Genomic DNA, 27,656 nt, shown 5'->3' with positions numbered 1-27,656 from the left:
CTTCCAGGTTTTCCATACAGGTGCAGGGTCCCAAGGCATTGGGCCATCCTCTGCCACTCTCTCAAGTCATAAGCAGGTAGTTGTATGGGAATTGCAGCAGCCAGGACATGAATCAGTGCCCATGTGGAATGCCTGTACTTACAGGAGGAGGATTAGCCAACTGAGCTATCACACCAGCCGCATAAATCACTTTATAAAACTGTTTGCCAGAGCCCTGACACAATGACCCAGTGGCGAAATCCTCACTTTGCCGGCACCAGGAGCTGGTGTGGATACCAGTTCGTGTCCCAGGTGCTCCTCTAACCAATCCAGCTCCCTGCTCGTGGCCTGGGAAAGCATCCCAGGATGGCCCAAAGCCTTGGGATCCTGCACCCATTTGGGGGATCCTGAGGAAGCTTCTGGCTCCTGGCTTTGGATCAGCTTAGCTCTGGCTGTTGTGGCCACTTGGGGAGTGAACCAGTAGATGGAAGGTCTTGCTCTTTGTATCTCCTTCTCTCTATAAATCTGTCTTTCCAAGAAAAAAAAAAAAATATATATATATATATATATAAAACTTTGCCAGATAGCTTTGTATTTTATTTGTAGTACAACGGAGTGATAATGTGACCAACTTTGAATGTGTTTTTTTCTTATGCTCAGTTATGGTTTCAGTGAACAAATCAAATTTATTAGCATCCCTAATCTAGACATCTGTGAGAATGTGGTTGGGCTGGCAGGTGAAACACAGAAGGTCTAGTCTGGAAGACAGAGTGAATGCTTAGAATCTGTGGGAGAGCCAACACATGGTCATCAACTTTCTGGGGCAGCATGGTGTGCTGGGAAAACCGTGGACTAGAGATCAATTCATGCCCAGTTCTGACACTGAATACTCCTGGGACCGTGGGAAAGTTACTGAACCTAAAGTTAGATGCAGATTGAATGAGATAACACCGGGACTGCAGCTCTGGGATTCCCGTCCGTTCTTTCTTTTGATCATCCCTAATTTTCTCACAGTTTGCTTTCTTTTAAAAAAAAAAAAATTTTTTTTGATTTTTTTAAATTTAGTTTTTCAAACGATTTATTTTTTTTTTTAAGATTTATTTTATTTTGGGCCTGGCGGCATGGCCTAGCGGCTAAAGTCCTCGCCTTGAAAGCCCCGGGGATCCCATATGGGCGCCGGTTCTAATCCCGGCTGCTCCACTTCCCATCCAGCTCCCTGCTTATGCCCTGGGAAAGCAGTCAAGGACGGCCCAAGGCTTTGGGACCCTGCACCCGCGTGGGAGACCCGGAAGAGGTTCCAGGTTCCCGGCTTTGGATCGACGCGCACCGGCCGTTGCGGCTCACTTGGGGAGTGAATCATCAGACGGAAGATCTTCCTCTCTGTCTCTTCTCCTCTCTGTATATCTGGCTGTAATAAAATGAATAAATCTTTAAAAAAAGAAAGGAAAAAGACTTATTTTATTTTTATTTAAAGGTCAGATATACAGAGAGGACGAGAGAAAGATCTTCCATCCAGTGATTCACTCCCCAAGCTGAGCCAATCTGAAGCCGGGAGCTTCTTCCCGATCTCCCACATGGTGGTGCAGGGTCCCAAGGCTTTGGGCCGTCCTTGACTGCTTTCCCAGGCCACAAGCAGGGAGTTGGATGGAAAGAGGGGCCGTCGGGATTAGAATTGACGCCCATATGGGCACATGCAAGGCGAAGACTTTAGCCACTAGGCTCCCATGCTGGGCCCATTTTATTTATTTATTTATTTTTACTGGAAGGTCAGATGTAAAGAGGAAGAGAGACAGAGAGAAAGATCTTCTGTCCACTGGGTCATTCCCCAAGTGGTCGCAATGGCCCTAGTTCAACTGATCCAAAGCCAGGAGCTTTTTCCTGGCCTCCCATGCAAGTGCAGGGTCCCAAGGAAGGCGAGGACTTTAGCTGCTAAGCTACTGTGCTGGGCCTGATTTTTTTTTTCAAGATTTATTTATTTTTATTGGAATGGCAGATATACAGAGGAAAGGAAAGAGAAAAATCTTCCGTCCGCTGGTTCACTCCCCAAGTGGCCGCACTGGCCAGAGCTGAGCTGATCTGAAGCCAGGAGTTTCTTCCAGATCTCTTGTATGGGTGTAGGGTCCCAAGGCTTTGGGCCGTTCTCGACTGCTTTCCCAGGCCACTAACAGGGAGCTGGATGGGAAATGGAGCAGCCAGAATGTAATCTGGTGCCCATGAGATCCTGGCACTCGAACGGGGAGGATTAGCCAATTGAACCATTGCTCCGGGCCCTTTTGATGGTTTCTTTAATGACAGTTGTTAAATTACATCTGACAGTTTTGTGTAATATGTTCAGTTTCTGCCTTACTTTCTCTTCCTCCCCCCCCCCCCCCCCCCCGCTTAAAGATTTATTCATTTGAAGGGGAGAGTTGCAGAAAGAGAGAGTGAGCGAGTACTTCTGTCTGCTGGCTTAGTTCCTAAATACCACAGCGGCTGGATCTGGGCTGGGTGGAAGCCGGGAACGCGGAACGTCATTCTGGCCTCCCACATGGGTGACAGGGCTCAGGTCCTTAGGTGATCTTTTGCCTTCCTAGATGCATTACTAAGGAGCTGTATCAGAAGTGGAGCACCCAGGGTTTGAGCTCACATGGGATGCTGGCATCCCAGGTGGCAGTTTAACCTCCTTCGCCTCAGTGCTGGACCCTGCTCCAGACGCCTGGCATTTGGTGGGTATTTAGGAGTTTTTGCTGGGTGGATGACTGGCAAATGTGTCTGACCCAGTGCTAATAGGGTTTCATTTCCTGTCAAAGAGTGAGAAGATGTCAGGTTTTTCTTCTTCTTTTTCTTCTTTTAAATAAAGATTTATGTATTTTAGAAAGAGTTAGAGAGATCTTCCATCCATTGATTCCCTCCCAGATAGCCCCCAAAGCCAGGCTTAGGTCAGGTAGGTCAGGCTAAAGCCAGAAGCTAAGAGCTTCATCACAATTGCTCAGGGGTAACAGGTACCCAAGCGCTTGGGCTGTCCTCTGCCATTTCTATTCCCATTAGCATTGTATTGAAGGTGGAGCAGCTGGGACTTAAAGCAGTGCCCATATAGGATGCTGGTGTCTCAGGCAGCAGCTTAACTTGTTATACCACAGAACCAGCTCCCATAGAAGAATTAAAGGGGTTTCTCCCTTCAGTGCCAGTGAATTATAATATGCAGAAAACGTTGGCAATAGTTAAAAGCAACACTGGAGGCTGGTATCATGGCTCCTGGGATGTCTGTATCTGATAATGGAGTGACTTTTGAGTCCCACCTGCTTTGTTTCTGGTCCAGCTTATGACTAATGTATCCTTGGAGGCAGTGGGTGATGGCTCCTGTGCTCAGGCTTGTCAGTTTCTGCTTCACTCCTCAAATGCCTGCCACAGCTGGGGCTAGAACAGGCTCAGTCGGAGCCAAGAACTCCATCCAGATCTTGGCTGATCTCAGCTGTGGGAGTAGAGACCCAGGCAGTGAGCCGTCACCTGCTATTACCCTGGATCGCTTAGTGGGAAGCTGGAATCAGGAGCCCAGCCGGCAGTGGAGCCAGGGGTTCTGTAACGGTGGCTTAGCTGCTGGTATTTACCAGCCAAACACCTATCCTGAAGTTTGGTTCTTGGTATTTCTAGTTAGTATGTGTTTCATCCGTTGTAAAATAAGTATAAACAGTTTTTTAATGTAATAGCTCATGTATAGAGGTTAGCATGATGGCTCAACTGATTAATACTTCACCTGCAAACATCCTGTATGGGCATCAGTTGTGTCCTGGCTGCTCCACTTCCCTTCCAGCTCCCTGCTTGTGACCTGGGAAAGCAGTGAAGGATGGCCTAAGGCCTTGAGACCCTGCACCCACATGGGAGACCTGGAGGAGGCTCCAGACTCCTGACTTCAAATTGGCTCAGCTCCAGCCGTTGCAGCCATCTGGGGAGTAAGCCAGTGGACAGAAGCTCTTTCTGTCCTGCTCTCTGTAAATGTTCCTTTCTGATAAATATGAATACATCTAGAAAAAAAAGAAAAATTGCTCCTGCGGATGAGGACCAGCATATATGTATCTGTCTTGTCTTTAGTTTTTCTGTTCTAGGATGTGGGAGTCCCAAGTTGCGCCTTTACTGCTGTGACAAACTCCTGCTGTCTTCTTCCATGGAGCAGGTTCCTATGGGTTCTTTCTGTTATTGTTGTTACTATTATGTTAAGATTTTATTTATTTAAAAAAAAGATTTATTCATTTATTTATGTGAAAAAGAAAGGGAGAGAGAGAGAAGAGAAAACTTCTGTCTGCTGGTTCATTGCTTAAATGACTGGAACAGCCAGGGCTGGGCCACGTCCGAGTCAGGATCCATGAGTTTGGGCCATGTTCACTGCTTTCTCAGGCACGTTAGCTCGATCGAAAGTGGAGTAGCCGAGACATAAGCTGGTGCCCATTTGGGATGTTGGCGTTGTTAGCGGTGTGTTAACCTGCTGACACCATAGAACCAGTCCCTCGTATGACTTACAGACTTTTCCTGCTTCCTGATTGTGAGATGTTATCCTCGTGAAGAAACTTAAAAGAGAGTCCCTTTCTGAAAGTCGATTCCATAAAACTATCCTGATTTGCTTTTTTCCTTCAGATTTTCCCAGAGTGCTTCTTGCCATGTGTGTTTGATGGCTTAGGGCTGCACTGAGCTCTTGAAAGAAGTTATCTTTGTACTTGCTGTTTCTTAATTTCTCCTGCTTGAGCTTTTGATTTTTCAAAACTAGATCAAAGCAGAATTCTGAAAAGAGAAGCCTCATCACTGATACCAAATAAGTGTTCTAATTTTGTTTCCTAATTAACTGGCAATTAAAAAGAAACTAATCAAGATCTGCTTGAAAGAGAAGAGTCTGGAAAGCTGAAGAAATGAGGAGTGAAGGAGAGCCTATTTCAGGGAGATTGCTGCTCAGGCGAACTCATTTTGCTGATGTTTCACATCTTTGACTAATGTGCTCACCCCCCATTGCGCAGCCTCATCAAGTCGCAGTTAACCCTTTCCCTGTGGGTCCATGGCCATAGGGTCCTAGCACGTAGACTTGAATGATGTAGGATACTCTTCTAGATCTTTCTCTGGAATCGCCATCCTTTAAGCCTCCCTTCTGATTCCTCAAGGAAGGTGGCCTTGTCATTATTTATCTGAGAGGTGGAATGATAGATCTTTCATCTGTTAACTCCCCAGATGCCTGCAGCTGGCCAGTCAGGGCCACACTGAAGCCAGGAGCCCACAGCGCCAACGTCAGTGACAGACGGTCAAGACCTTGACCATTAGCAGGAAACTGGTTGGGAAGCAAGGCGTGGGGCTTGATCCCAAGCGGTCCCATGTGGGATGTGGGTGTCTCAAGCAGCCCCTGCCCCTGTGCGTGATTGTTCTTTGAAGGCACACAGACTATGGTGCTTTCAATTGAACGCACCAAAACCAAACCAAAACAAAAACCCTAAAATTCTTCAACAAGATCGCTGTTTCAAAACAAACACTTTCCTGGTGCTGCTGACTGAGAAGGCACTGAAGAATCGTTGGTAGATATTTGCTGGTTTTCTTCTGGGGGAACATTTTGTACAACAATTAGAACCCTGGGAAGCCCACCTCTACCATCAGAGTGCTTGCCATGGAGTCCTAGCTGTACTCCCGATTCAGCTTACTGCCGCTGTGTACCCCGAGGGGCTCAGGCACTTGGATCTCTGCCACGCATGGGGGCAAACCTGGGTTAAGCTCCCTAATCCTGGCCTCAGCTTGGTTCAGACCTGGCCTTTGTGGGCATTTGGGGAGTGAAACAACAGTTGGGAGCTCTTGCTCTCTAAAACATGCATCAGATTTTTTAAATGGCTGTTCTTTGTAGATTTATTTATTTTTATTGCAAAGTCAGATGCAGAGAGGAAGATCTTCCATCCGATGATTCACTCCCCAACGACCACAATGGCCAGTGCTTGGCCGATCCGAAGCCAGGAGCCAGGAACTTCTTCCAGGTCTCCCACGTGGGTGCAGGGTCTCAAGGCTTTGGGCCGTCCTCGACTGCTTTCCCAGGCCCCAAGCAGGGAGCTGGATGGGAAGTGGAGCTGCTGGGATAACAACTGGTGCTCATATGGGATCCAGGCGTGTTCAAGGTGAGGACTTTAGCTGCTAGGCCACGGCGCCAGGCCTTGTTCTCTCTTGCTGTTGCTATTCTGTCTTGGGCATTGTGTTAAGCCCTCAGTGTGTGTGGCTTAGCTCATCTGTGATTTCATGTGAAAGACCATTTGATTTAGCTTTGCTTGGGAGACTTGGTTTGTATTGCCTTCTCTCCTGTTGACATTTCAGACTTGCTGGATTTCTTTTCCCTAGTGAATTGACTTTTTTTCAATTTTATTTTGTTTTGAAATCACATAAACAAAACCCTCAGAGCATGTTCCACATCAGAGACACTGGGATGACATCCGGTGGCCATTCCCCATCCAGGATACTGAGGCGATTGGGAGGCTGGGTGCAGCATCTGCCTTTGTCTCCCCGCTTCCCAAAGATACAGGAGGAAGAAAACTTGGAAACAGGGCCTCCCTCTCTGTATATCTGAGTTTGCAATAAAAATAAATAAATGTTTAAAAAAAAAAAGATAACTTGGAAACAATGGTCTCACCCATTTTCTCCTAATCCTTGATCGTTCCCACCCTGATCAACTATGCAAACATCATCAAAAATTAAAAAAAAATTTCTTTTAGAAAACATTTTTTCTTTTTTTTTTAATCAGAGAGACAGATTTACAGAGAAAAAGAGAGGCAGTGAGAAAGGTCTTCTATCTGCTGTTTCACTCCCCAAGTGGCTACAATGGCTAGAGCTTAGCTGTAACAGTCTGAAGCCAGGAGCTGCTTCCGGGTATCCCACACAGGTGCAAGGTTCCAAGGCTTTGGGCCATCCTCTGCTGCTTGCCCAGGCCACTAACCAGGAGCTGGATGGGAAATGGAGCAGCCAGGACACAAACCGGTGCCCACATGGGATGCTAGCGCTTGGGAGGAGAAGGGTTAACCTGTTGATCCACCTTGCCAGACCCATGAGTTGACTTCCGTTTCTGCAGCAAGCCATGGCTTTCCTCAGCTAAGGGCTAGAGATGGCGGTGGACATGACTGACCCCTTTAAGCTCTCTGTGATAGAGCTGTATCTTTTTCTGAAGTCATGCTTGGGTGCACAACCCCTGCCAGTGTTGTAATTCATAAAACTGATAATGGGCTCTGAGAGAATTGGATTTGACCTTGGAGCTGACATCATCTTGCTTACTCAACAAACTTAGAAGGTGTGGAATTTACAGGTGTGTCTCTTCCCGTTTTAAGAATGTTTGACCTCTGAGAAGCAATTGTTCCCACACAACTCTGCCCAGGGAGGGCAGAGGGCAGCCCTTCCACAGGCTGTTGTCTTCCTCACAAGTCTTCTGGGCTACCTTGATGGCAGTGCTAGAATACTTTCATTTTCCCTGTTTTCTGGGATTCACAGCTCTGGTTTGGAGAACTGTAAGTAACCGCAGCACTAGTGGGAATAGGCAGCCGATGTTGCCTGGTGCCTTGGAGTTTCCTTCTTGTGTCTTCGGTCTTTCTGGGAAGGATACAAGCGAATGTATCACGACTCCAGAGAAAAGTAATTTGTAAAAGGATTCCCTGATGTCTAAAAGTAGTCTCAAAAGGTTAGCGCCATGACTCAATATGCTAATGCTACATAGGGGCACCAATTTGTGTCCCAGTTGCTGCACTTCCCAAACAGCTCCCTGTTTATGTGGGAAAGCTGTGGAGGATGGCCCAAGTCCTTAAGACCCTGCACCCATGTGGGAGACCCAGAAGAAGCTTCTGGCTTCTGGCTTTAGACAGCCTCAGTTCTGGCTCTTAAGGCCATTTGGGGTGTGAACCAGCAGATAGATCTTTCTGTCTCTCCTTCTCTGTAAGTCTGCCTTTCTAATAAGTAAATCTTTGTTTTAAAGAAAAGGATATTGAGGACTAGGATTTATTTTACTAAGTTTCCCTGGAAAATTTCAGTTATAACCTCCAAAAATCTTTTTTCAGAGATGGAAGAAAAATTAACCAAATTTGGAACCATGTGAACTGGTTACAGTGGAGCTGTTTCCATTTTCACTCTCATGGGTAAAATATATATCCTAGAGAGGGGAAAGAGTTGCTCATTTAAAATCTCAACCAGTGCCTTGCAAGAACATGTCTTCTGCTGTTTTCGGGGTTTTCACCCAGCTGTCCAGTGGAAGAGATGCCGAAGGTGTTCGCCTGACCGTGTAGGGCTGCGGCTTCTTAGGGTGGTGGTGGTGTAGCTCTTGGTACCTGGAATGCATTAGCTGAGAAAGTGTTATAGAACTCCTGTGTGCTCAGCACAGCGCGGCTAGCCATGCTGAGGGAAGCAGCCTTGTAAGATGTGTTTCCTGTGCTTGGGAAATTTTTAATGTCATTGGGAGGCCAAGAAAGCAACATTTAGTACGTATGCAATAGCACATTGTTTCAGAGTCTGTATTTTTTAAAATTTTATTTGTTATTTTTATTAGAAAGGTAGAGTCCACTGGTGGACTCCCTAAATAATCCAGGTTCAGGCCTGCTGCCGTGACCTGGCAGCTGGAGTCCTTGCCTTGAATGCTCTGGGATCCCATATGGGCACCTGTTCTAATTCCAGCAGCCCCACTTCCCATCCAGCTCCCTGCTTGTGACCTTGGAAAGCAGTCAGGTACGACCCAAAGCCTTGGGACCCTGCACCCACGTGGGAGACCTGGAAGAAGTTCCTGGGTCCTGGCTTCAGATTGGCTCAGCACTGGCCATTGCTGCTGCTTGGGGAGTGAACCAACAGACAGAAGATCTTCCTCTTTGTTTCTCCTCCTCGCTGCATATCTGACTTTGCAATAAAAAATAAAGTAAATCTTTTTAAAAAATCTATATATTTTTATTGGAAAGTCAGATATACATAGAAGAGAGACAGAGAGGAAGATCTTCTGTCCAATGATTCACTCCCCAAGTGTCTGCAACGGCTAAAGCTAAGCCAATCCGAAGCCATGAGCCAGGAGCTTCTTCAAGTTCTCCCAGGCCACAAACAGGGAGCTGAATGGGAAGTGGAGCTGCCGGGATTAGAAGCGGTGCCCATATGGGATCCTGGTGCATTCAAGGCGAGGACTTTAGGTATGCTGTCGTGCTGATCCTTTCTTTCTTATTTTTTTTAATTAATTAATTAAGTAATCAATTTTTATTGAAAGATTTACAAAGAGAAGAGAGACAGAAAGGAAGATCTGTCCGCTGGTTCACTCCTCAAGTGACTGCACCAGCCAGAGCTTCTGGTTCTCCCATGCAGGTGCAGGTTCCAGAGCTTTGGGCCATCCTTGATTGCTTTCCCAGGGCACAAGCAGGGAGCTGAAGGGAGGCACAGCAGCCAGGATATGAACTGGTGCCCATATGGATGCTGGCACATGTAAGTGTGCCACTAGGCTACCATGCCAGGCCCGCTGCTTCGTTTTCAGTCCAGCTGTAAGTTAGTGGCCTGGGAATCGCAGCAGAAGAGGGCTGTAGTGTTTGGGCACTTGCTACCCAGATGGAAGACCCAGATGGAGCTCATGGCTTCTACTTGGCCCTACCCTTACCTTTGTGATGTCCTGGGAAGTGAGTCAGCGGGTAGAAGACATAGCTCTCTTTGTGTCTGTCCCTGTTTCTCCCCCTCTCTCTGTAATTTCAACTTTTGAATAAGTAAAATGTCTTTAAAGAAAAAAGGAAAAATAGGCTGACAATTTGCCGTGACAGCTAACACTGCTTGCTGCAGTACTGGCATTGCATATGAACACCAGTTTGTGTTGCAGTCTCTCCACTTCTGATCCAGCTCCCTGGTAATGTACCTGGGAAACCAGTGGAAGATGGCCCAAGTCCTTGGGCCCCTGCACTCATGCCGGAGACTCAGAAGAAGCTCCTGGCTTTGGCCTGGACCATCCCCAGCCATTGTGACTATTTGCAGAATGAAGCAGGAGATGGAAGGCTGACTTCTCTCTCTCTAACTCTTTTTTTTTTTTTTTTTTTTAAAGATTTATTCATTTTTTTTATTACAGCCAGATATATACAGAGGAGAGACAGAGAGGAAGATCTTCCGTCCGATGATTCACTCCCCAAGTGAGCTGCAACGGGCCGGTGCGCGCCGATCCGAAGCCGGGAACCAGGAACCTCTTCCGGGTCTCCCACGCGGGTGCAGGGTCCCAATGCATTGGGCCGTCCTCAACTGCTTTCCCAGGCCACAAGCAGGGAGCTGGATGGGAAGTGGAGCAGCCGGGATTAGAACCGGCGCCCATATTGGATCCCGGGGCTTTCAAGGCAAGGACTTTAGCCGCTAGGCCACGCCGCCGGGCCCTCTCTTTGTAACTCTTTCAGATAAGTAAGATCTTAAATAATAATGCCAGGACCTGGTGTGCTGGCTCAGTGGCTAAATCCCCACTTTGCATGCTCCGGTATCCCATATTGGTGCCAGTGTGTATCCCGGCTTCTTCGTTTCCTGCCCACCTCCTTATTTGTAGCCTGGAAAGCAGTCCAGGATGGCCCAAAAACCTTAGGACCCTGCACCTGTGTGGGAGACCTGGAAGAAGTCCTGGGTCCTGGCTTTGCATCAGCTCAGCTCTCGCCATTGTGGCCACTTGGGGAGTGAACCGGTGGATGAAAGATCTTTCTTTCTGTTTCCCCTTCTCTCTGTAAATCTGCCTTTCCAGTAAAAATAAGTAAATCTCTGTAATAATGCCCGGGTAGGCTTTGTGGTGCCACAGGCTAAGCCACCACTTGTGACACCCTCGTTGCATCCCCTGTAATGTTTGCTTGAATCTGTACCTCAACTTTTACTTCCAGCTTCCTGCTAAAGCATCCTGGGATGCAGCAGGTGACACCTCGAGTCCTTGGCCATGCCACCCAGATCGAAGACCTTGCTGGAATGCCAGGTTCCTGGCTTCAGCCTGACCCAGACATGGCTGTTGCGAACATTTGGAGAGTGAAGCATCAGATCACAAATCTTTTTGCCTCTGTGTCTCTGTCACTCTGCCTTTCAAATAAATGAATCTATTTTTAAATATATATTTATACATTTTTAAAGTATTTTTAAAATTTTTATTGAAAAGGCATATGTACAGAGAGAAAGTGAGACAGAGAAAAATCATCAGTCCACTGGCTCACTCCCCAAGTGGCCGCAACAACTGAAGCTGAGCCAATCTGAAGCCAGGAGCTTCTTCCGGGTCTCCCACACAGGTGCAGGGTCTCAGGGCTTTGAACCATCCTCTGCTGACTTCCCAGGCCAAAACGGGTTCGGAAGGGAAGTAGAGAACCTGGGATATGAACCAGCACCCATATGGGATTCTGGAGTGTGCAAGGTGAGGATTTAGCCACATTGTGGCTTAAGCCACTGTACCACAATACTCAGCACTGAATTTTGACTTTTTTCTTAGTGATGAAAAGACATATATTTAGAATTAGGTAGCCGCGTTAAGTTTAGATGATCCCGGTTTTGTTGGCAACATCCGAAGCATCATAATCAGGAGCCAGCAACACGTCTGCCTGTTTTTCTCAGTCAGGTCTGATCTGAGTATTGACTCTGGCCATATTAGTTTCATAGAGTTTCTTCACAGCTTGTGTGATCGAGTCTTGTTGGCCTTGACATCTATAATGAACATGAGTGTGTTGTCTGTCTTTTTCACAGCAGACTCCATGGTCAAAGGAAACTTGGTGATGGCAGAGTGGTCAAGCTCAGTCCTCCTGGGGCTGCTCTTCCAAGGATGTTTGGGGTGCCAGCAGAGACGAACGGTCTTGGGCCTCCAGAATGTGGGTGCATTCTCTTTCTCTCATGGCTGTGAACACCACCTCTCAGTGCCGCCTTCTTGGCCTTCATTGCCATTTTGGTGGAAAGGCCTGAATTTGGACTCTGTACTCTGCTGAGACTGTTTAAGCTGTATTGCATAGAGGGAGAGCATCCTATATATAGCCCCCATTAGCGTGTTCGCCCACACCAGGGCTTCGTGGAAGGGACCCAAGCACTGCTGCTGCAGCTTTTCCTTTTAGGTTCTTGGTACTGGCTTTTGCCAGTGGTAATTGCTCTGCCCTGCAGGGCTCATTTAGGCAGTTCTCATGGTTGACATTTGGACACAGATTGTTAACCTGCCCTTCCTCATTCCCTGCTCCCTCCCCGTACTCCCTTGAGCTTCTGATGCTCCTGGGGAAACTCATCAAAGTGAGCACATCCCTGGGGTGAGGGAGGAAGACCACTCCTTCCTTTGAGCAGGGCTCTGAGAAGGGGCTGGTGCTGTGAGGGCCCTGTAAACACCTGTACTCTGCCTTGGGAGCCATCAGTTCAGCATCCTAAAGAAGAGAAACAGAATCAAAGTGTGACTAGAAAAGGCCTTTTCAAGCAACTAGACATGCCTAGCACAGCTCTTCCTTTCTCCAGCTGAAGGGGCTGGAGAGCCGTGCTTGCTAGTGTCGCCAGATGCCCGCTCCGGGACCTGGAGTTTGCAGTCAGCTTCTGAAGCCAATGGGCTCGATGACAGAAGGTCTGGCTCCACAGAAAGCGCATTGTCAGTGTAGTTCACAACAGGTGCTCAAAACACACACACACATACCAACCCTGCATCAGTATCTTCCCTGTCTTACAGAGGTTTGAGTCCAGCCAATGACACTGGAGCCAAGAAGAAGAAAAAGAAACAAAAGAAGAAGAAAGACAAGGGCAGTGAGACAGACTCAGCACAGGACCAGCCTGTGAAGGTAACGAGGGGCTCTGTTTTCCTGTGACTGGGAGAGTTTGGGGGTTTAAGTATAGGACCCGTTTAGATTGACCATCTTCCACTGGTATTACTTCAAGATGAAGAGCTGGATCTCAGTGCTGTCCTCTGCCGTCCTAGCCCTAGGTGATGAAACTGCCTTCCACAGGTTAGACCCTGTTTCCCAAGCATGGTGCCCAGCAGAACTCATAGGTGCATCCTGCATGTGGTGCTGACCAGGAGCTGTGGAATGGTGACATTGTGTTGCCTAGAGCAGTGGTTCTCATCCTCTCTGCTGAAGAATGAAAGGCCTCTCCTCCTTCATAGCACAGACGCGTATGTACCAGCAAGCGTCCTCTCAAGGCCAGGGTTGTTGGGGGGACAGAGTCCGCAGCTGTCTGCTGCTGAGTTCCCCACTGTGAGAACCACTGGCCTAGAACTTCACCTCCCACAGCTGACACATGGCATGAAATGCAAACATATGAGTTGGGTGGCGTTGTTTCTTGAATAAAATAGATATACCAAAAAAAACCTCTTGTTTCACATCAAGTGGCCCAGGAAGGCAACTCACGACAAATCTGAGTTTGACATCCGGTTTTATCCCAGGATGCCCACACCTTGCTTAATGCTTCAAAAGTTCTGATGAGCTTGGATCGCCTTAGCTTACTGAGACATGGCTTCAGGTGATTTTTCATTATTTCCATGGTCAGATCCACTGTGAAGAAAACAAAAAAAGCATTTCTGTTTAAGACCACATTGTTAGCTAGACTCTTGGCAGACACATCATTTGAACCAGTGCCAGACCTTGAACTTCCTGCAGGGCACAGGGGTCTCCCGTGGTCAAGGCTAGAGTGGTGGTGGACCCTGGTCTATGCTCAGGAGGCTTTAAGGATTTCTGCTTGTTTGAGACCAGGTGTTTGGTTCATACCACAGGTTTTGAGCTGAAGTTTATAGCAAGATAGTTTTTACTTTGAAATGAGAAATTTTTAAATAAATGCCATTCACCTAATTCTTCTTAACAGGTTTGTTACACAGAATTTTAAAAACAGGAGGAAGAAATTAAAATCACTTTTAGTCTCATCTCTCAGAAATAAGTACTATAGAATGTTGGTTGTCATCTGAAGCTGGGCATGAATCCAGAAATCATAAAACAGAAGTTGATGAATTTGAAACTTGTTTGTACAAGTCAAAAGAGAAATAACAAACCAGGAAAATATTATTAATACATAGATCAGTCAATTTAATCATTAAATGAACAGGCAGTGTATAAATTATTAATTTAATCAATAGATGAGAATGGGTAAATTCACTGTGAAGAAAATGAAAGTTAAAGGAATAATTTTTTTCTCTTATGTTATCAGGGGTTAAGGTTTTGTCAGTCAAATGATGAAACAGACCTTCAGTGTTCCATGAGTTATTATTTGATACTTTAATTTGTAGTTTAGTTATTTTTGCTTCATTTATTTTTCAAATAAATATGTTTTCAACATTGGGAGCATGGAGAGAGAGAGAATTTCATTTCCTGCTCCAGTCACAAAGTGCCAGCGGTCCCGGGGACTATGTTAGGTCAAAGCCAGAGCCAGGAGCTCCATCTGGGGGTCGAGCACTTAAACTGTCCTCTGCTGCTTCTTGGGATGCGCTAACAGGAAGCCAGAGTGGAAGCAGAGTAGCTGGAACTGAAACCCAATGTGCTCATTGGACAGTTTACCTTGCTCTGCCGCAGCACCGGGTCCCGATAGTCTCTTTTGAAGAGAGCAAATTTCAAATGTTTATATCCTTTCACCCATCAGGCTTTTTCCTTTTTTTTTTTTTTTTTAAGATTTATTTATTTTTTTTTATTGGAAAGCCGGATATACAGAGAGGAGGAGAGACAGAGAGGAAGATCTTCCATCCGATGATTCACTCCCCAAGTGAGCCGCAACGGCCGGTGCTGAGCCGATCCGAAGCCAGGAGCCAGGAACCTCTTCCAGGTCTCCCACACGGGTGCAGAGTCCCAAAGCCTTGGGCCGTCCTCGACTGCTTTCCCAGGCTACAAGCAGGGAGCTGGATGGGAAGTGGAGCTGCCGGGATTAGAACTGGCGCCTGTATGGGATCCCGGCACGTTCAAGGCGAGGACTTTAGCCGCTAGGCCACACGCCACCGGGCCCCATCAGGCTTTTTTCTTAACCCTTTTCCTTCAGAAATATGTAGCCTACTGAGCAAAAGTAGGTGTATAAGAAAGTGTACTACTTGCAAAACTGAAGCTGAAACCATTAACATGCTTGCCAGTGAGAGGCTGGCTAGCTGTAGTCTGTACCATCCATCAGTGGACTCAGGATGGATGGAGCTGAGGGAGGGAGGGAGGGAGGGTAGATTGGGAAGTATTATGCTCTTGAAACTGAATGTTTGAACTACATGAGATTTTTTCCCCCTTATTTAAATTTAGAAAATTAACAATAATGGGTAGTCTTTTGTCTTTACCTGGAAAGATTGCTAAGACGTAGTCTTTAAAAGGTAATTTGTAGAGTGATACATGATCCAGTTTTAGTTTTTAAAAGTGTGTGTTTGGAACTTGCATGTAAAAAAATTGGAATTATATTTGCCTCTTTTTAACCACTTGAGTTAAGACTGCTGCTGACCAGGATTGTATTTAAGGGATGTGATTGTTTGTTAGGTTTTTATTTTCTGTGTGTTTTATACATTTCTGTGTTGTTTGAAATGTTCCCCTGAGCATGTATGTATTTCTTTGGCCAAACAGTAGGAGTCTAAGAAGGGGAGAAACCCTCCAGGCAGGGCCTCCCATCAGGTGGCTCACTGGGGGGCGTTCTGTCATTGATTGTCTAACATGTGACCCCTGGGGTTAGGACGGGGAGCCCCACTTGAGTACCCCGTGGACTCATCGTTAATCCTGTCTTATGAACATAATGGGCCTTTTCTGTCCCCAAATTTTTCTCGCCCAGATGAGCTCTTTACCAGCAGAGAGGATCCAGGAAATACAGAAGGCCATCGAGTTGTTCTCCGTGGGCCAGGGGCCTGCCAAAACCCTGGAGGAGGCTAGCAAACGCAGCTACCAGTTCTGGGATACGCAGCCTGTCCCCAAGCTGGGTATGTACATGCTTTCCTCCCCAGGTGAGGGCAGGGGTCAAGGACTCACCTCAGCTGTGTCTCTCTGGGAATTCCAGGCTCAGTGCGTGAGAAAGAACAAGGAGCCCTAGAGTATCTTGTGACTATTTCAAATACAGTGTAGAAAAGACTTTTGTTCAGAGACCTTATCATTTCACAGCAGTACACATTGAGAACAAATACGATTCATTTAGTCCATCTTCAATGTAAATGTACAAAGGAAAACAGTGAATGGGCAAGTGATGAGTGTGGCTGTGTTCCCATGTAGGTTTACAAGGAGGCCGTCTCAGCTGGACTGATATAAAGTGTTAGAATGGACGATCCTCAGCCTCTTTCCTTGTTTCAGTGCATGATTTCTGGCAAGAAGAGATTTGACATTTTCTTAGCAGTGACAGTTCCACACCTGGCATATGTACCTAAGTTTCACCAGCATGTCTCAAAATTCCTTGAGGGGTGGCACATGGATCATCCAGGCAGATGCCAGAAGAGACTGCATGTGGCAGAGTTGGTGCCTGCTGTGACAGAGCACAGCTGACCTTGGAGACTAACAACCGGGAAGATGGTTGGCTTGAAACTTTTCAGGGAGATTGCATCAAAACACATAAGCCAGTAGCAAGTGTAAACCATGTCAGGTTGTTTGTGCTACTGCTCCCTCTAGAAACACCATGAGACTTGACAGTAGGTTCAGTGGAGCGGAGATGGGAGAGACAGGACAGTGCCAACAACCAAAGAGGGGAGACAGGCCACTGTTCCCAGGGAGATAGATGTGCCGTTGAGGTGGGAGTGGCCACAGCAGATGGGTTGCTTCTCAGTGGAACTGTTGTGAGCAGGAAGGGTTGTAAGTCACAAATGCATTTAATTCACCTCATCTCCCATAGCTTAGCAACACTGTTTTGCGGAGTGTTATTTCCACTGATGATCCAGGGCTGACCGAGAGCTATGCTCACTGCCCAGTGCGGCAAGAGGGAATCACCCCACCTACTGCTGTAACTTGGGAGACAGTCAAACTTTGAAGTATGGTCTCTACTGATTGGTTATCACTTTCACAGCATTATAAGTTTGAAAAATTGTTACATCAAACTATCCTAAGTTGGAGATCATATGTACAGGGCTCTGCTGTGCAGAGTGGTGTCCATAGAGCTGCAGCATGGGAATTTTTTTTTTTTAGGATTTATTTATTTTTATTGGAAAGGTGAATATACAGAGGAGGAGATACAGAGAGGAAGATCTTCCATCCGATGGTTCACTCGCCAAGTGACCACAATGGCTGGAGCTGTGCCGATCCAAAGCCAGGAGCCTGGAGCCTCTTCCAGGTCTCCCACGCGGGTGCAGGGTCCCAAGGCTTTGGGTTGTCCTCGACTGCTCTCCCAGGCCACATGCAGGGAGCTGGATGGGAAGCAGGGCTGCTGGGATTAGAACCGGCGACCTTATGGGATCCCGATATGTTCAAGGGGAGGACTTTAACCACTATGCCATTGTACCGGGCCCACGATGGGAATTTCTTTCTTTTTTTTTTTTTTTTTTTTTTTAGATTTATTTATTTTTTATTATAAAGTCAGATATACATAGAGGAGGAGAGACAGAGAGGAAGATCTTCCGTCCGATGATTCATTCCCCAAGTGACCACACTGGCTGGTTCTGTGCTGATCCGATGCCGGTAACCAGGAACCTCATCCGGGTCTCCCATGCGGGTGCAGGGTCCCAAGGCTTTGGGCCGTCCTCGACTGCTTTCCCAGGCTACAAGCAGGGAGCTGGATGGGAAGCGGAGCTGCCGGGATTAGAACCGGCGCCCATATGGGATCCCACACCGCCGGGCCCAAGATTACAGATTGTTAATAAATTCCCGGACCCGGCGCTGTGGCCTAGCGGCCAAAGTCCTCGCCTTGAACACCTTGGGACCCTCCACCTGTCTGGGAGACCAGGAAGAGACTCAAGGCTCCTGGCTCGGATTGGCTCACTTGGGGGTTTGAACAGCAGATGAAAGATCTTTCTGTGTGTCTCTCCTCTCTCTGTATATCTGATCTACCTTTCAAATAAAAATAAATACTTTTTTAAAAAGAAAAAAGCAACTGTTGGGGCTGGCGTTGTTGCACAGCAATATAAATGGTTGTCTGCAATGTCAGTATCCTATACCAGGGCTCAGTTCGAGTCCCCACTATTCTGCATTTGATCCATTTCTCTGCTAATGTGCCTTGGAAAGCAGCAGAGGGGCTTTGAATGATAGAGAAAGAATTTGGGACAACAAAGAAACCCATTGGCAGGCTAGGGCTTTCCTTATTATTTTTTAAGTTAATTCAAAAGACAAAGCTACAGAGAAAGAGAAAGGGAGAGACATAGCAAGTGAGTTAGCTTCCATCCACTGGTTCACTCTCCAGATGGCCACCACGGCCAGGGCCGGGCCAGTTTGAGGCCAGGAGAAGCCAAGAGTTTACCCTGGTTTTCCCACGCGAGTGCAGGCACCTGAGGACTTGAACCATCCTCTGCTATTTTTCCCAGGCTAGGGAGCTAGAATGGAAGTGCAGCAACTGGGACCTGAACCAGTGCCCCTATGGAATGTCTGCCGTTGCAGGTAGTGGCTTTCTCCACTGTGCAACAGTGCTGTCCAGAGGGGTTTTCTTTTAAGAGTCTAGGCTCTTTGAAAATGAATTGCAGATGTCTTCATTTGCTTGCTGCTCCACAGTGGCCTGGAGATGACTGGCTATGCCCTCCGTGCAGCCTGTGTATTTGATGGCTAGGAAGGTATGGGGCTGTGTCCATCTCACTGTCTCCAGTCATGGGACTGGCACATGCTAGAATTCAATGAGCACATACTGAAGGAATGAGTGAGCGGCAATGCCTGGGGTGTGTGAGACCTAGTAACCAGCCTCATGACGAGAGTTGGCCTTGATGCTACTGTAATGCAGTAGGGAAGACACTGGTAATCCTGGCCTTGGAGTCTGAGGTGGAATTTGGAAAAAGTGTGGGTTCAGTACAAGGCAGGAAATGGAGTTGTAGACAGTTACAGTGTAAGTTCTCAGTGCTGTCCATGGGCCTCTGACCCACAGTCTTGTAAGCTTAAAAACTAAATATACACAGCAGTGAATTGGGCACAGATTGTATTAAAGTCATTTACAAGAGCCGCTTTGTGAATAGACCAAATGGTTTCCCACCGAGGGATGGCAAGCAGATAGGGAGTGCCTGTAGTGAGAGGCTCCCCTGCCCATTGTTCCCTTGGTTTTCTGCTCTTCCCAGCCTTGGACGGGGACTCAGGCTCCCCTGCTGTCCCCGAGGCCCAGCCCAGGGATGCCATACTGCTGGTGTTGAGCGAGGAAAAGAGGCATGGTCCGTCTTCAGCAGTATGCTGTGGCTTTCTTCACCACCTGTACCCTTCAGGCCTGTGCTAGACACGTGGAGCTGCCTGTTAAACATTAGAACGGAATGTTTGATCAAGAGTCTGAAAGTCAATGGAAGCATGAATTGAGCACCTACAGTATGCAGAGCCCTGTACTCAGAGCAGTATATGGCGCGGGTCCCTTTTGCAGGTTTGTTTTTCCAAAAACATCCTGAGTATGAATGTGAATGAGCTCAGAATTGTAAAAACTAAGTAACTCCATGGGGCAAAGCTAAGTGGTGGAGTTTTGAAAGTGTTTTAGGTGAGTGTGGGTTAGCTTGGGTTGGGAAATGAGATTGTATCTTTCTGAGCAGTTCCCAGCACACCCTGCCCTGCCGCAGAGGAGGAGCGTGCTGCTCAGGATGGGGATGTGTCAGAGGGAAACTTCCTGACAGCCCCACATGGACTGAGTGATTCAGCCTAAAGGCACTTGTAAGATTGGACAGTGAGGGCCTGAGTCGGCCATAGCAGTTAACTGGTGCATGTGGCTAAACGCCAAGGCTGGCGGTGCCAAGACGAAGCTGGCGCCTGGAAGCCATCATCTGGGTCAGGAATGGGCCCAGTTCATTGCTGTGGGTGCCGACACAAAAGCAGCCTTGTTGCAGTCCCTTATAAATCCATCCAGATCCATGGGCCCGCCCCTTACTCCAACCAGAAGGCAGGAAGCCGAGTCAGTAAAGATAAATGTTTGTCGTTCAGTAACCCCAGGGAGATTTAAAAGGATTTCCAAAGAACGAGCCGCCTTGAATCCCAGTAACTGTTCTGAGGTTTTGCAATGAATTGGCTCTTGATTGCAGGCCAGGGGTCACCAGAGAAATGGTTTTGCTGTTGCCAAGCACAGAATGTTCCTCAGTTGGAGGGCTGCTTAGGACGGTGGGAATGTGCTCAGTTGCTGAGCTGAACCTGTCCCCTCCCTGAGAGGTGGAGAGAGAGCTGAGGGCTGTGTCCTCCTTTCAGGTGAGGTGGTCAACACCCACGGCCCTGTGGAGCCCGACAAGGACAACATCCGCCAGGAGCCATACACGCTGCCCCAGGGCTTCACCTGGGACGCCTTGGACCTGGGGGACCGTGGTGTGGTGAGTAAGCCCAGGACAGGCTCTGAGCAGGCATCAGGCACCACTGGTACACCCAGGCCTTCAGTCCTAACAAGCTGGCCTCACCTCCAGCCTCCTCTAGCTCTCTTGGAGAACCAAGCTTAGGAAGGCCTACAGACCCATCTGCTGCCTCCTGGGCAGTTCCCAGCACACGCTGCCCTGCTGCAGAGGAGGGGCGTGCTGCTCAGGAAAGCACTTGGCTTTGCTGACAGGCTGAGGGTTAATCCCCGAGATCCCCCAAGTGCCTTCTTCAGTCATTTTGTTATTGTTCATTTATTCCTGGTTTGATCTTTCTGGTCTGTCTTGATTGTTGAGCTGGAGCTGTCAGATGAGGGTCCTTTCAACTCCAGCCATTCCAGGGAGCTGCTGTTGACCTCAGGAATTAGTTTCCTGCGTACAGAATGATGAAAATGTGGATGGAAACTTTAATACCCAACTTGGGCCAGCAGATGGAGTCAGGTAGTAAGCCAGGAAAAGTTGAGAGCTCCAAATGTGGTAGGAAACAGCAGCACCTGTTCGCAGGAGTCCTGTCTGCCAAGCACTTCACAGAAGTGGAGACCAGTGGCTCTGCACTGGTGGTACGCTGGAAGGACCGAGGGCTGCGTTAATTGGCTGGCATTGGTTATCTCCCATTGTACTCCTTGTGGTTTCCTATGAGAACGAGGGTGCTTGTTCCAAGCAGTCCCTCCATGCCCAGGCTGAGCAGGGTGTGTGAGTTTAAACAGGCCACGTGATCTCCCTACTTCCCTGCAGCTGAAGGAGCTGTACACCCTCCTGAATGAGAACTACGTGGAAGATGATGACAACATGTTCCGATTTGATTATTCTCCAGAATTTCTGCTATGGTGAGTTGTAAGGGTTTTCTGAGGATTGCCGAGGGCAAGGCAGGGAGCAGGAGAGCTGCAAGGCACCAGAGTTTTCAACCCTGCCCAGAACTGACCTTCGAGGGGCAGATGCATCTAAAGAAGACTTGCTGGATTAAAAGCCTTATTTCCCTAGTTTGTTTGAGAGGCATAGAGCCCTGCCATGCTGGCCAGGGCTGGGCCAGACTGAAGCCGGGAGGCAGGAGCTCCATCCAGGTCTCCCACATGGGCAGCAGGGAACCGGCTATTTGAACCATCGCCTGCTGCCTGCCAGGTTGCATGTTAGCAGGAAGGTGGAATTGGGAGTGGATCTGGGACAAAGCCCAGGCACTCCAGTGCCAGATGCTGCTAAGCCAGATGGCTGCCCCTGAAATCCTACTTGGAGCAGACCCACTGGGTGAGGCAGACCTTTGCAGAATTGTTGCCCAGAAGAAAAGAATCACCTATGGTTATGGCAGCTATTCAAGCAGGGATGAGACCGACTGGGATTTCGAGGCATCCTTCCTGTTGAGTTCCTGATCATGCTCAGTTACATGAAAATGGCACTGTCTACTTGAGCCATTCACCTGCCTGGGCCACATCTGCTGTCTAGGAAGGTAGAGCCATGCAACTGAAATGGAGGGGTCTGGACGGAATGCGGGGAAGGAAGCTGCAGGCAGAAGAGTGGTAGTGCCTGGAAGGCAGGTGGAGGCCACAGCTCTAGGGGCACTGCAGTTAGCTCCCAAACATGAGGGCCCCTGAGCCAGAGGCCCATCTTCTGGTCAAGCTGTCCAAGTAAGCATCAAGCAGCAGGATCCAGCAGGAAGTGCTCAGAGTGACCGCCTGAGGTTGGTTGGGTGTACAGGCCACGTGGGCTAGGCACACACTCTGTGTATGGCCAGAGGGTTTGGCCCCGAAGAGACTCCAGCTGTGTTACCCCCAGGCAGGCAGCAGCCTCAGCTTCAAGTGCATTTGACAGTGGAGCTCAGGGTGTCCAGCCTGCAGGAAGCCAGCTCAGTCCCACCTCTGTCTCTTTTCCAGGGCACTCCGGCCGCCCGGCTGGCTCCCCCAGTGGCACTGTGGGGTTCGAGTGGTCTCAAGTCGGAAACTGGTTGGGTTCATTAGCGCCATCCCAGCAAACATCCACATCTATGACACGTAAGCACCGGCCCCCACCATTCTCCTCACATCAGCACCATCCCCCCAGTCTGCAGCAAGGAGAAAAGGCTACATTCCCTGAAAGAAAGAAGGGAGATTGTGGGTTCTTGAAGGCATCAGAACCCTCGAAATCTTAGAACCGCCTGATTACTCTGTGGGCATGCCGCAGTGGGGCTGCCCCGCCTGCTGGCAGGGATTCATCACAAAGCTGCTGGCCGTGCGTTCACATAAAGGCACTTGCGGGAGTCCCACTTACCTTGGGGAGAAGGGACTGTGTTGAGGTGAGCCAGGCTGCTTACCGGGTGGGCAGTCTAGGAGACTGCCCGCTGAGTCCTGGTGCCAGGAGAACCGCGACCTGAGCAGAAGGCCTCTTCTCAACGGTCACTGTCACCTTCGTGTTGATAGCCTTGTCAGCTAGACTTCTCTTTCCAGAGAAAAGAAGATGGTGGAAATCAACTTCCTGTGTGTCCACAAGAAGCTGCGATCCAAACGAGTGGCTCCTGTCCTGATCCGTGAGATCACAAGGCGGGTCCACCTGGAGGGCATTTTCCAAGCTGTGTACACTGCTGGGGTGGTGTTACCAAAGCCTGTTGGCACCTGCAGGTAATGAGTGCTTCCTGGAAGGACCTAAAGACACTGGGCCCCCCACTGCACATCAGGACATGCCCCGAAGCCTTGCAGGTGGTGAGCTGGGTGGGTGCTGGGGCACCTATTGGAGCCAGGAGGAAAGCAAAGGTATGTCTTGTCATACCTCCCAGTTTGTGCTGGTTCCTGTCTGGCAGAGCTGTTGAAGTCAGAAGTGGGTCCACTGAGGTTTTGTGTTTGTGTTGAGGGACAAACCCCAGTCTGGGTATTTGTGGGAAGTACCATAACGTTTCTGATGGTTGGCTCAGTTTTGTTGTGGGCACTTGGACTGACACCTGTGTGATGCCAGCACAGGCTCTGCCTGGGCAACCTGAGCAGGTAAATGCAGAAGAGGAGGGAGGAGGCAGGCACACAGTTTTCTGGGCACAGCTCTGGAATGTAAGGAAGGCTCTCCCCAGGAGACCTCCACAGCACAGGAGATGAGTTGAGAGAGAGAATCCAGGAGGAACTCTGGCAGCTCTGCCTTCACTGGTTGGAGGGGCTGGAGAGCAGGGGCCAGCTGCCCAGCAAGTGGAGCCTGCTGTGGCTCTCACGCCACCTGCTGGCCACATGGAGCTCTCCCTGTGTTCTCACTGGGACTGTAGAATCCTTTGAGGACAGAACTTTTATGTCCCCGCAGGTACTGGCATCGGTCCCTAAACCCCCGGAAGCTGATTGAAGTGAAGTTCTCCCACTTGAGCAGAAACATGACCATGCAGCGCACTATGAAGCTCTACAGACTGCCGGAGGCCAGTGGGGCTCTGGGGCACCACCTAAGGGCCAGGGAGGGGCCTGACAGCCTGGTCCTCAGCAGGAAGGAAGGGCAGTTCAGGGGCTCAGGCCATGCCGCCAGGACAGTGAGCGGCACAGGGTCTTCCACCCCGCTGCTTCTGTTGTCCCCAGCCGGGGCTTTGTTTTGGTTTGACCTTCTCAGTTGTCCTAAGTGTGCTCCTCAGCTGGCTTCTTTACCATCCACTGATAGGCTAGGAGGACGGAGAGTATCCACTCTAATGTATCCAGATGACACTGAATAGATGAGTCCACTTACTGACCATCAGCTGCCTCACAGCACATGCCAGGGCCCAGGATGGCTGAGTTGGAGGGCCAGTGTCTGCTGCCCTTGCACGGCAGGGCCGAGAGGGAAACCTAAGCTTGAGGGAAGCCTGATTCCTGCTCCCAGTACCCCAGCCAGGTCTGACACTGAAGAACCACCCATCTAGAGCATTTCTGTCTGGGTCTTGCTTTCTCCTGCCCTCCAGCTGTTCCTGGCTCTGGACCCAGAGGTCAGGGTTCCCAAGTCTGCTCTTCGCTGGGATGCTGCTGGGATTTGTCGGATGTGATGCATCGCCTGGGGTCCAGCCAGTCCACCATTGGCATCGCAATCACTAGTGCCCTGCCTCCTTCCTTCCTTTTTTTTTTTTTCTTCTTTCTTTCTTTGAAAAGCAAGATGACAGGGATGAGGAGAGATAGAATGAGATCTTTTCCTCGGTTCACTTCCCAAATGACCATAACAGATGAGCCTGGGCCTGAATGAAACCAGCCAGGAACTCCATCCAGGTCTCCCATGAAGGTGGCAGGGACACACACACCTGGGCCACCTTCTGCTGACAGCTTAGCTGACACCGTGCCTGCCCCTCATGTCCGTCATGAGAGCCAGCTGAGATTAGATGCTACCCAAAGCAGATCCTGGGGACCACGGCAGATGCCTTCTGCCTCCTGTTATCAGGACAGATGTGCCTGTGTCCTATGCAGGTGGGCACAGGGAGTTCTTAAGATCATTGGGCTTTCTCCACATTGGCCTGAGGACCTCAGCATGGCCACGTTGTCAGCCCACAGTTTGAGGAGTTTCAAAAACAGTTGCTACCCCAGGGGCAACTCTGTCAGGTGGTGACTGAACCATGAAGTCTGTAACTGTGCCCTGTGTTCCTTGTGGCTAGCAGAACCTGGCCCTCTGGGACCAGCTCAGCTGCAGCATTTGCTTTCATGGCTGTTTCTCAAAGAAAAGACAGCTGGGGGGCGGGTGTGGAGGGAGTGCTGCGGCCTAGGAGGTTAAGCCTTTACCTGCAGCACCGCCATCCCATAATGGCGTTGGTTTCTGTCCCGGCTGCTCAACTTCTGACCTACTCTGCTTCTGACGCACCTGGCAAAGCAGTTGAAGGTGGCCCAGTTGTTTGGGCCCTGCTGCCCATGTGGGAGATCTGAAAGAAGCTCCTGATTCCAGGTTTCAGGCTCTTAGCTTTGGATCGGCCCAGCTTTGGCCATTGTAGTCACTTGCAGAGTGAATCAGGAAATGGAAGATCTCACTTTCTCTTTTTCTATAAATCTGCCTTTCAGTAGAAGATCAACTTAAGAAAGAAGAAAGGAAATAGTAGGCTTGGGTCTGTGGGTCTGACAGACACGGGTGCCCAGTGTACACTCTGTCCAGAGGGATCTGTGCGGTGATGGGGAAGCCTGAGGCCCCTGTCGGGACCCTGGTGGCATCTTGGTCACGAGGCCCGGCCTCTGTGGGGTAGGATGCTTAGCCGCTTTCTGGGCTTCTACCCCCTGCCTTCTAGCAGTGCCAGTGGGACCCTAGCCTTACTTGTAACAACCAAACTGTCCCCAGAGTTGTCAAACTTCCCCTTGGGGGCAGAAGTGCCCCCTCTGAGAGCCAGTACCCAAGTTTCAGCTGGCACTGCCCAGTGGCACAGAGGACAGAGCCCTGGCTGTGGGTGTGGGGAGTTTGGAAGTAGGATGATGCAGGATGGGGAGTGTTTTCTTGGGAAGGCAGCTTGGGGCCAGGGAGGTGGGGGTGAGGCAGCAACCCACTTGAATGCCAGCACCGCCAGCCAGGCAGGACCAGAGCCTGCTGAGGGGGAAGATGTGGGCCTGGTTGGTGTACGCAGCACCTGGGGAGGGGCTTCACTTTTGTGGGCCCCAAGGATAGGCACACCTGATGCTGACCCAGCTGTCTTCCTTCCAGACCCCCAAAACCGCTGGGCTGCGACCGATGGAGAAGAAGGACATTCCCGTAGTGCACCAGCTGCTCACCCGGTACTTGAAGCAGTTTCACCTCACGCCAGTCATGAGCCGGGAGGAGGTGGAGCACTGGTTCTACCCCCAGGAGAATATCATTGACACTTTCGTGGTGGAGGTACGCAGGGAGGGGATTCCAGGCTGCCCCACCTTCACAGGGCAGTGCCTGCTCGAGCAGCTCTGCTCTGTGGGGTCCCCACAGCCTCATTCCGTCATGGGAAGCCACAGTTTGGGTCTGTGGGAAAGATGACCTCTGGGCCTGGTGGTGGAACCAGGCAGAGCTGAGGAACCCCTAAGCATCAGGTCAGCCTGAAGTTTGCTTCCCAGCTTGGCTTCGGATCCCACTTTGATCCAGGACTGGCAGGCATGAGCTGCAGGGGAGGTCCTGTCGCGGCCCAGCCTGGGTGGCCTTGGGTGCCCTTGGCCAGGGTGCTTCCTGTCCCTGTGTATCCCATTTCCGTTTCCACCCATTTGGTTGCAGGGGCAGTAACAGGAGTGGTTTTGTTCCCCGGGCTGTGGTGTGGCCACGCATGCGTGACCAGGCTGCAATGTCGCTGCACGTGTGTGACACTGTCTCTTGTTTTCTTCCCTTCAGAACGCCAATGGTGAGGTGACGGATTTCCTGAGCTTCTACACACTTCCCTCCACCATCATGAACCATCCAACCCACAAGAGTCTGAAAGCTGCTTATTCTTTCTACAATGTTCACACTCAGACCCCTCTGCTAGACCTCATGAGTGACGCCCTTGTTCTTGCCAAAATGGTGAGCAGTGGACCCAGGGGTCTCGGTTCCCTGGGGAGAGATTGTGATGGGGTGGCTGTGACCCCAGCCCACCTAGTGGCAGTGCCAACTGGGAGGCATTGCGCTCCCCACCCTCCTGCTCTGCTGAGATAAGGTCCCTGCAGTTTTCAGCCAAAATCTAAAAAGGACAGGGAACAAGGCACATCCAGACCCAGCGACAGCCTTGGGATCCTCCCAGCGTAGCTCATTGAGTGTCATCCTGGCAGGCGCTGCTGTGGAGCCAAGCAGGCTGAGCCTGCTGGGGGTGCGGAGGTGGGCCCAGGGTTCTCCATGCCACCCCTTTCTCCCCCCACCCCACCGTGCCGTGAGTTCTGTGAGGAGTTGTGGGAGCAACTGGCTGGAGACAAGGGGGTGTGACTCTTCACCATGGAGTTGTCAAGCCTGCTTACGTGGGGACTGATCCATCACTATCCTGTGAGCACTCCAGACTCAGAGAGCTGATCAGGTGTCAGTCACTGTGGGCCCCAGGGCCCAAGGTTTGGAAGCGGCATGAGTGCTGTAGAGCTGACAGGAGCCAGTGCCTGTGGAAATGATTGAGTACCCGAGGCTGTGGACTGTGGGGCTACAAGTGTGTCCTCAGAGCCATACCGAGGAGAGGTCCTCTGTGTCCTGTCAGAGCTGGGCCCTGTGGCAGTGGGGATCTCACACGGAAGCAGCCAGGGCTTCTGATGGGATTTGGCCCTGCAGTGGCTTGGGTGCTTTCCACGGTGCAGGCTAGCAGGGGCCAGGAAGGTGGGCAGCCCTCACCTGTTGTTGTTGCCCGCTGCTCTGCAGAAAGGCTTTGACGTGTTCAATGCACTGGATCTCATGGAGAATAAGACCTTCCTGGAGAAGCTCAAGTTTGGCATAGGGGATGGCAACCTGCAGTATTACCTGTACAATTGGAAGTGCCCCAGCATGGGGGCAGAGAAGGTATGTGCCGCGTGTGGCCAGGGCTTGCCTCTTGTCA

At 49.7% G+C, this 27,656-nt stretch overlaps 1 protein-coding gene across 1 annotated transcript in view; it reads left to right on the top strand.

The window, feature by feature from the left end:
* The window catches only part of NMT1 (N-myristoyltransferase 1), a 30,429-nt gene that overhangs the window by 1,918 nt on the left and 855 nt on the right, over positions 1-27,656 (top strand). Inside the window, exons 2-11 of the mRNA XM_004597279.3 lie at positions 12,596-12,704; positions 15,640-15,784; positions 20,130-20,248; positions 21,020-21,111; positions 22,150-22,266; positions 22,699-22,869; positions 23,531-23,639; positions 25,853-26,023; positions 26,501-26,668; positions 27,482-27,619. Coding sequence (XP_004597336.2) covers positions 12,596-12,704; positions 15,640-15,784; positions 20,130-20,248; positions 21,020-21,111; positions 22,150-22,266; positions 22,699-22,869; positions 23,531-23,639; positions 25,853-26,023; positions 26,501-26,668; positions 27,482-27,619 — 1,339 coding nt within the window. The remainder of the gene's footprint in view (positions 1-12,595; positions 12,705-15,639; positions 15,785-20,129; positions 20,249-21,019; positions 21,112-22,149; positions 22,267-22,698; positions 22,870-23,530; positions 23,640-25,852; positions 26,024-26,500; positions 26,669-27,481; positions 27,620-27,656) is intronic.

This window comes from Ochotona princeps, chromosome 17 (assembly GCF_030435755.1).
Source record: "Ochotona princeps isolate mOchPri1 chromosome 17, mOchPri1.hap1, whole genome shotgun sequence".
Lineage (NCBI taxonomy): Eukaryota > Metazoa > Chordata > Mammalia > Lagomorpha > Ochotonidae > Ochotona > Ochotona princeps.
Note: the sequence above shows the minus strand (reverse complement) of the source record. Positions and strands in the feature narration are given on the sequence as shown.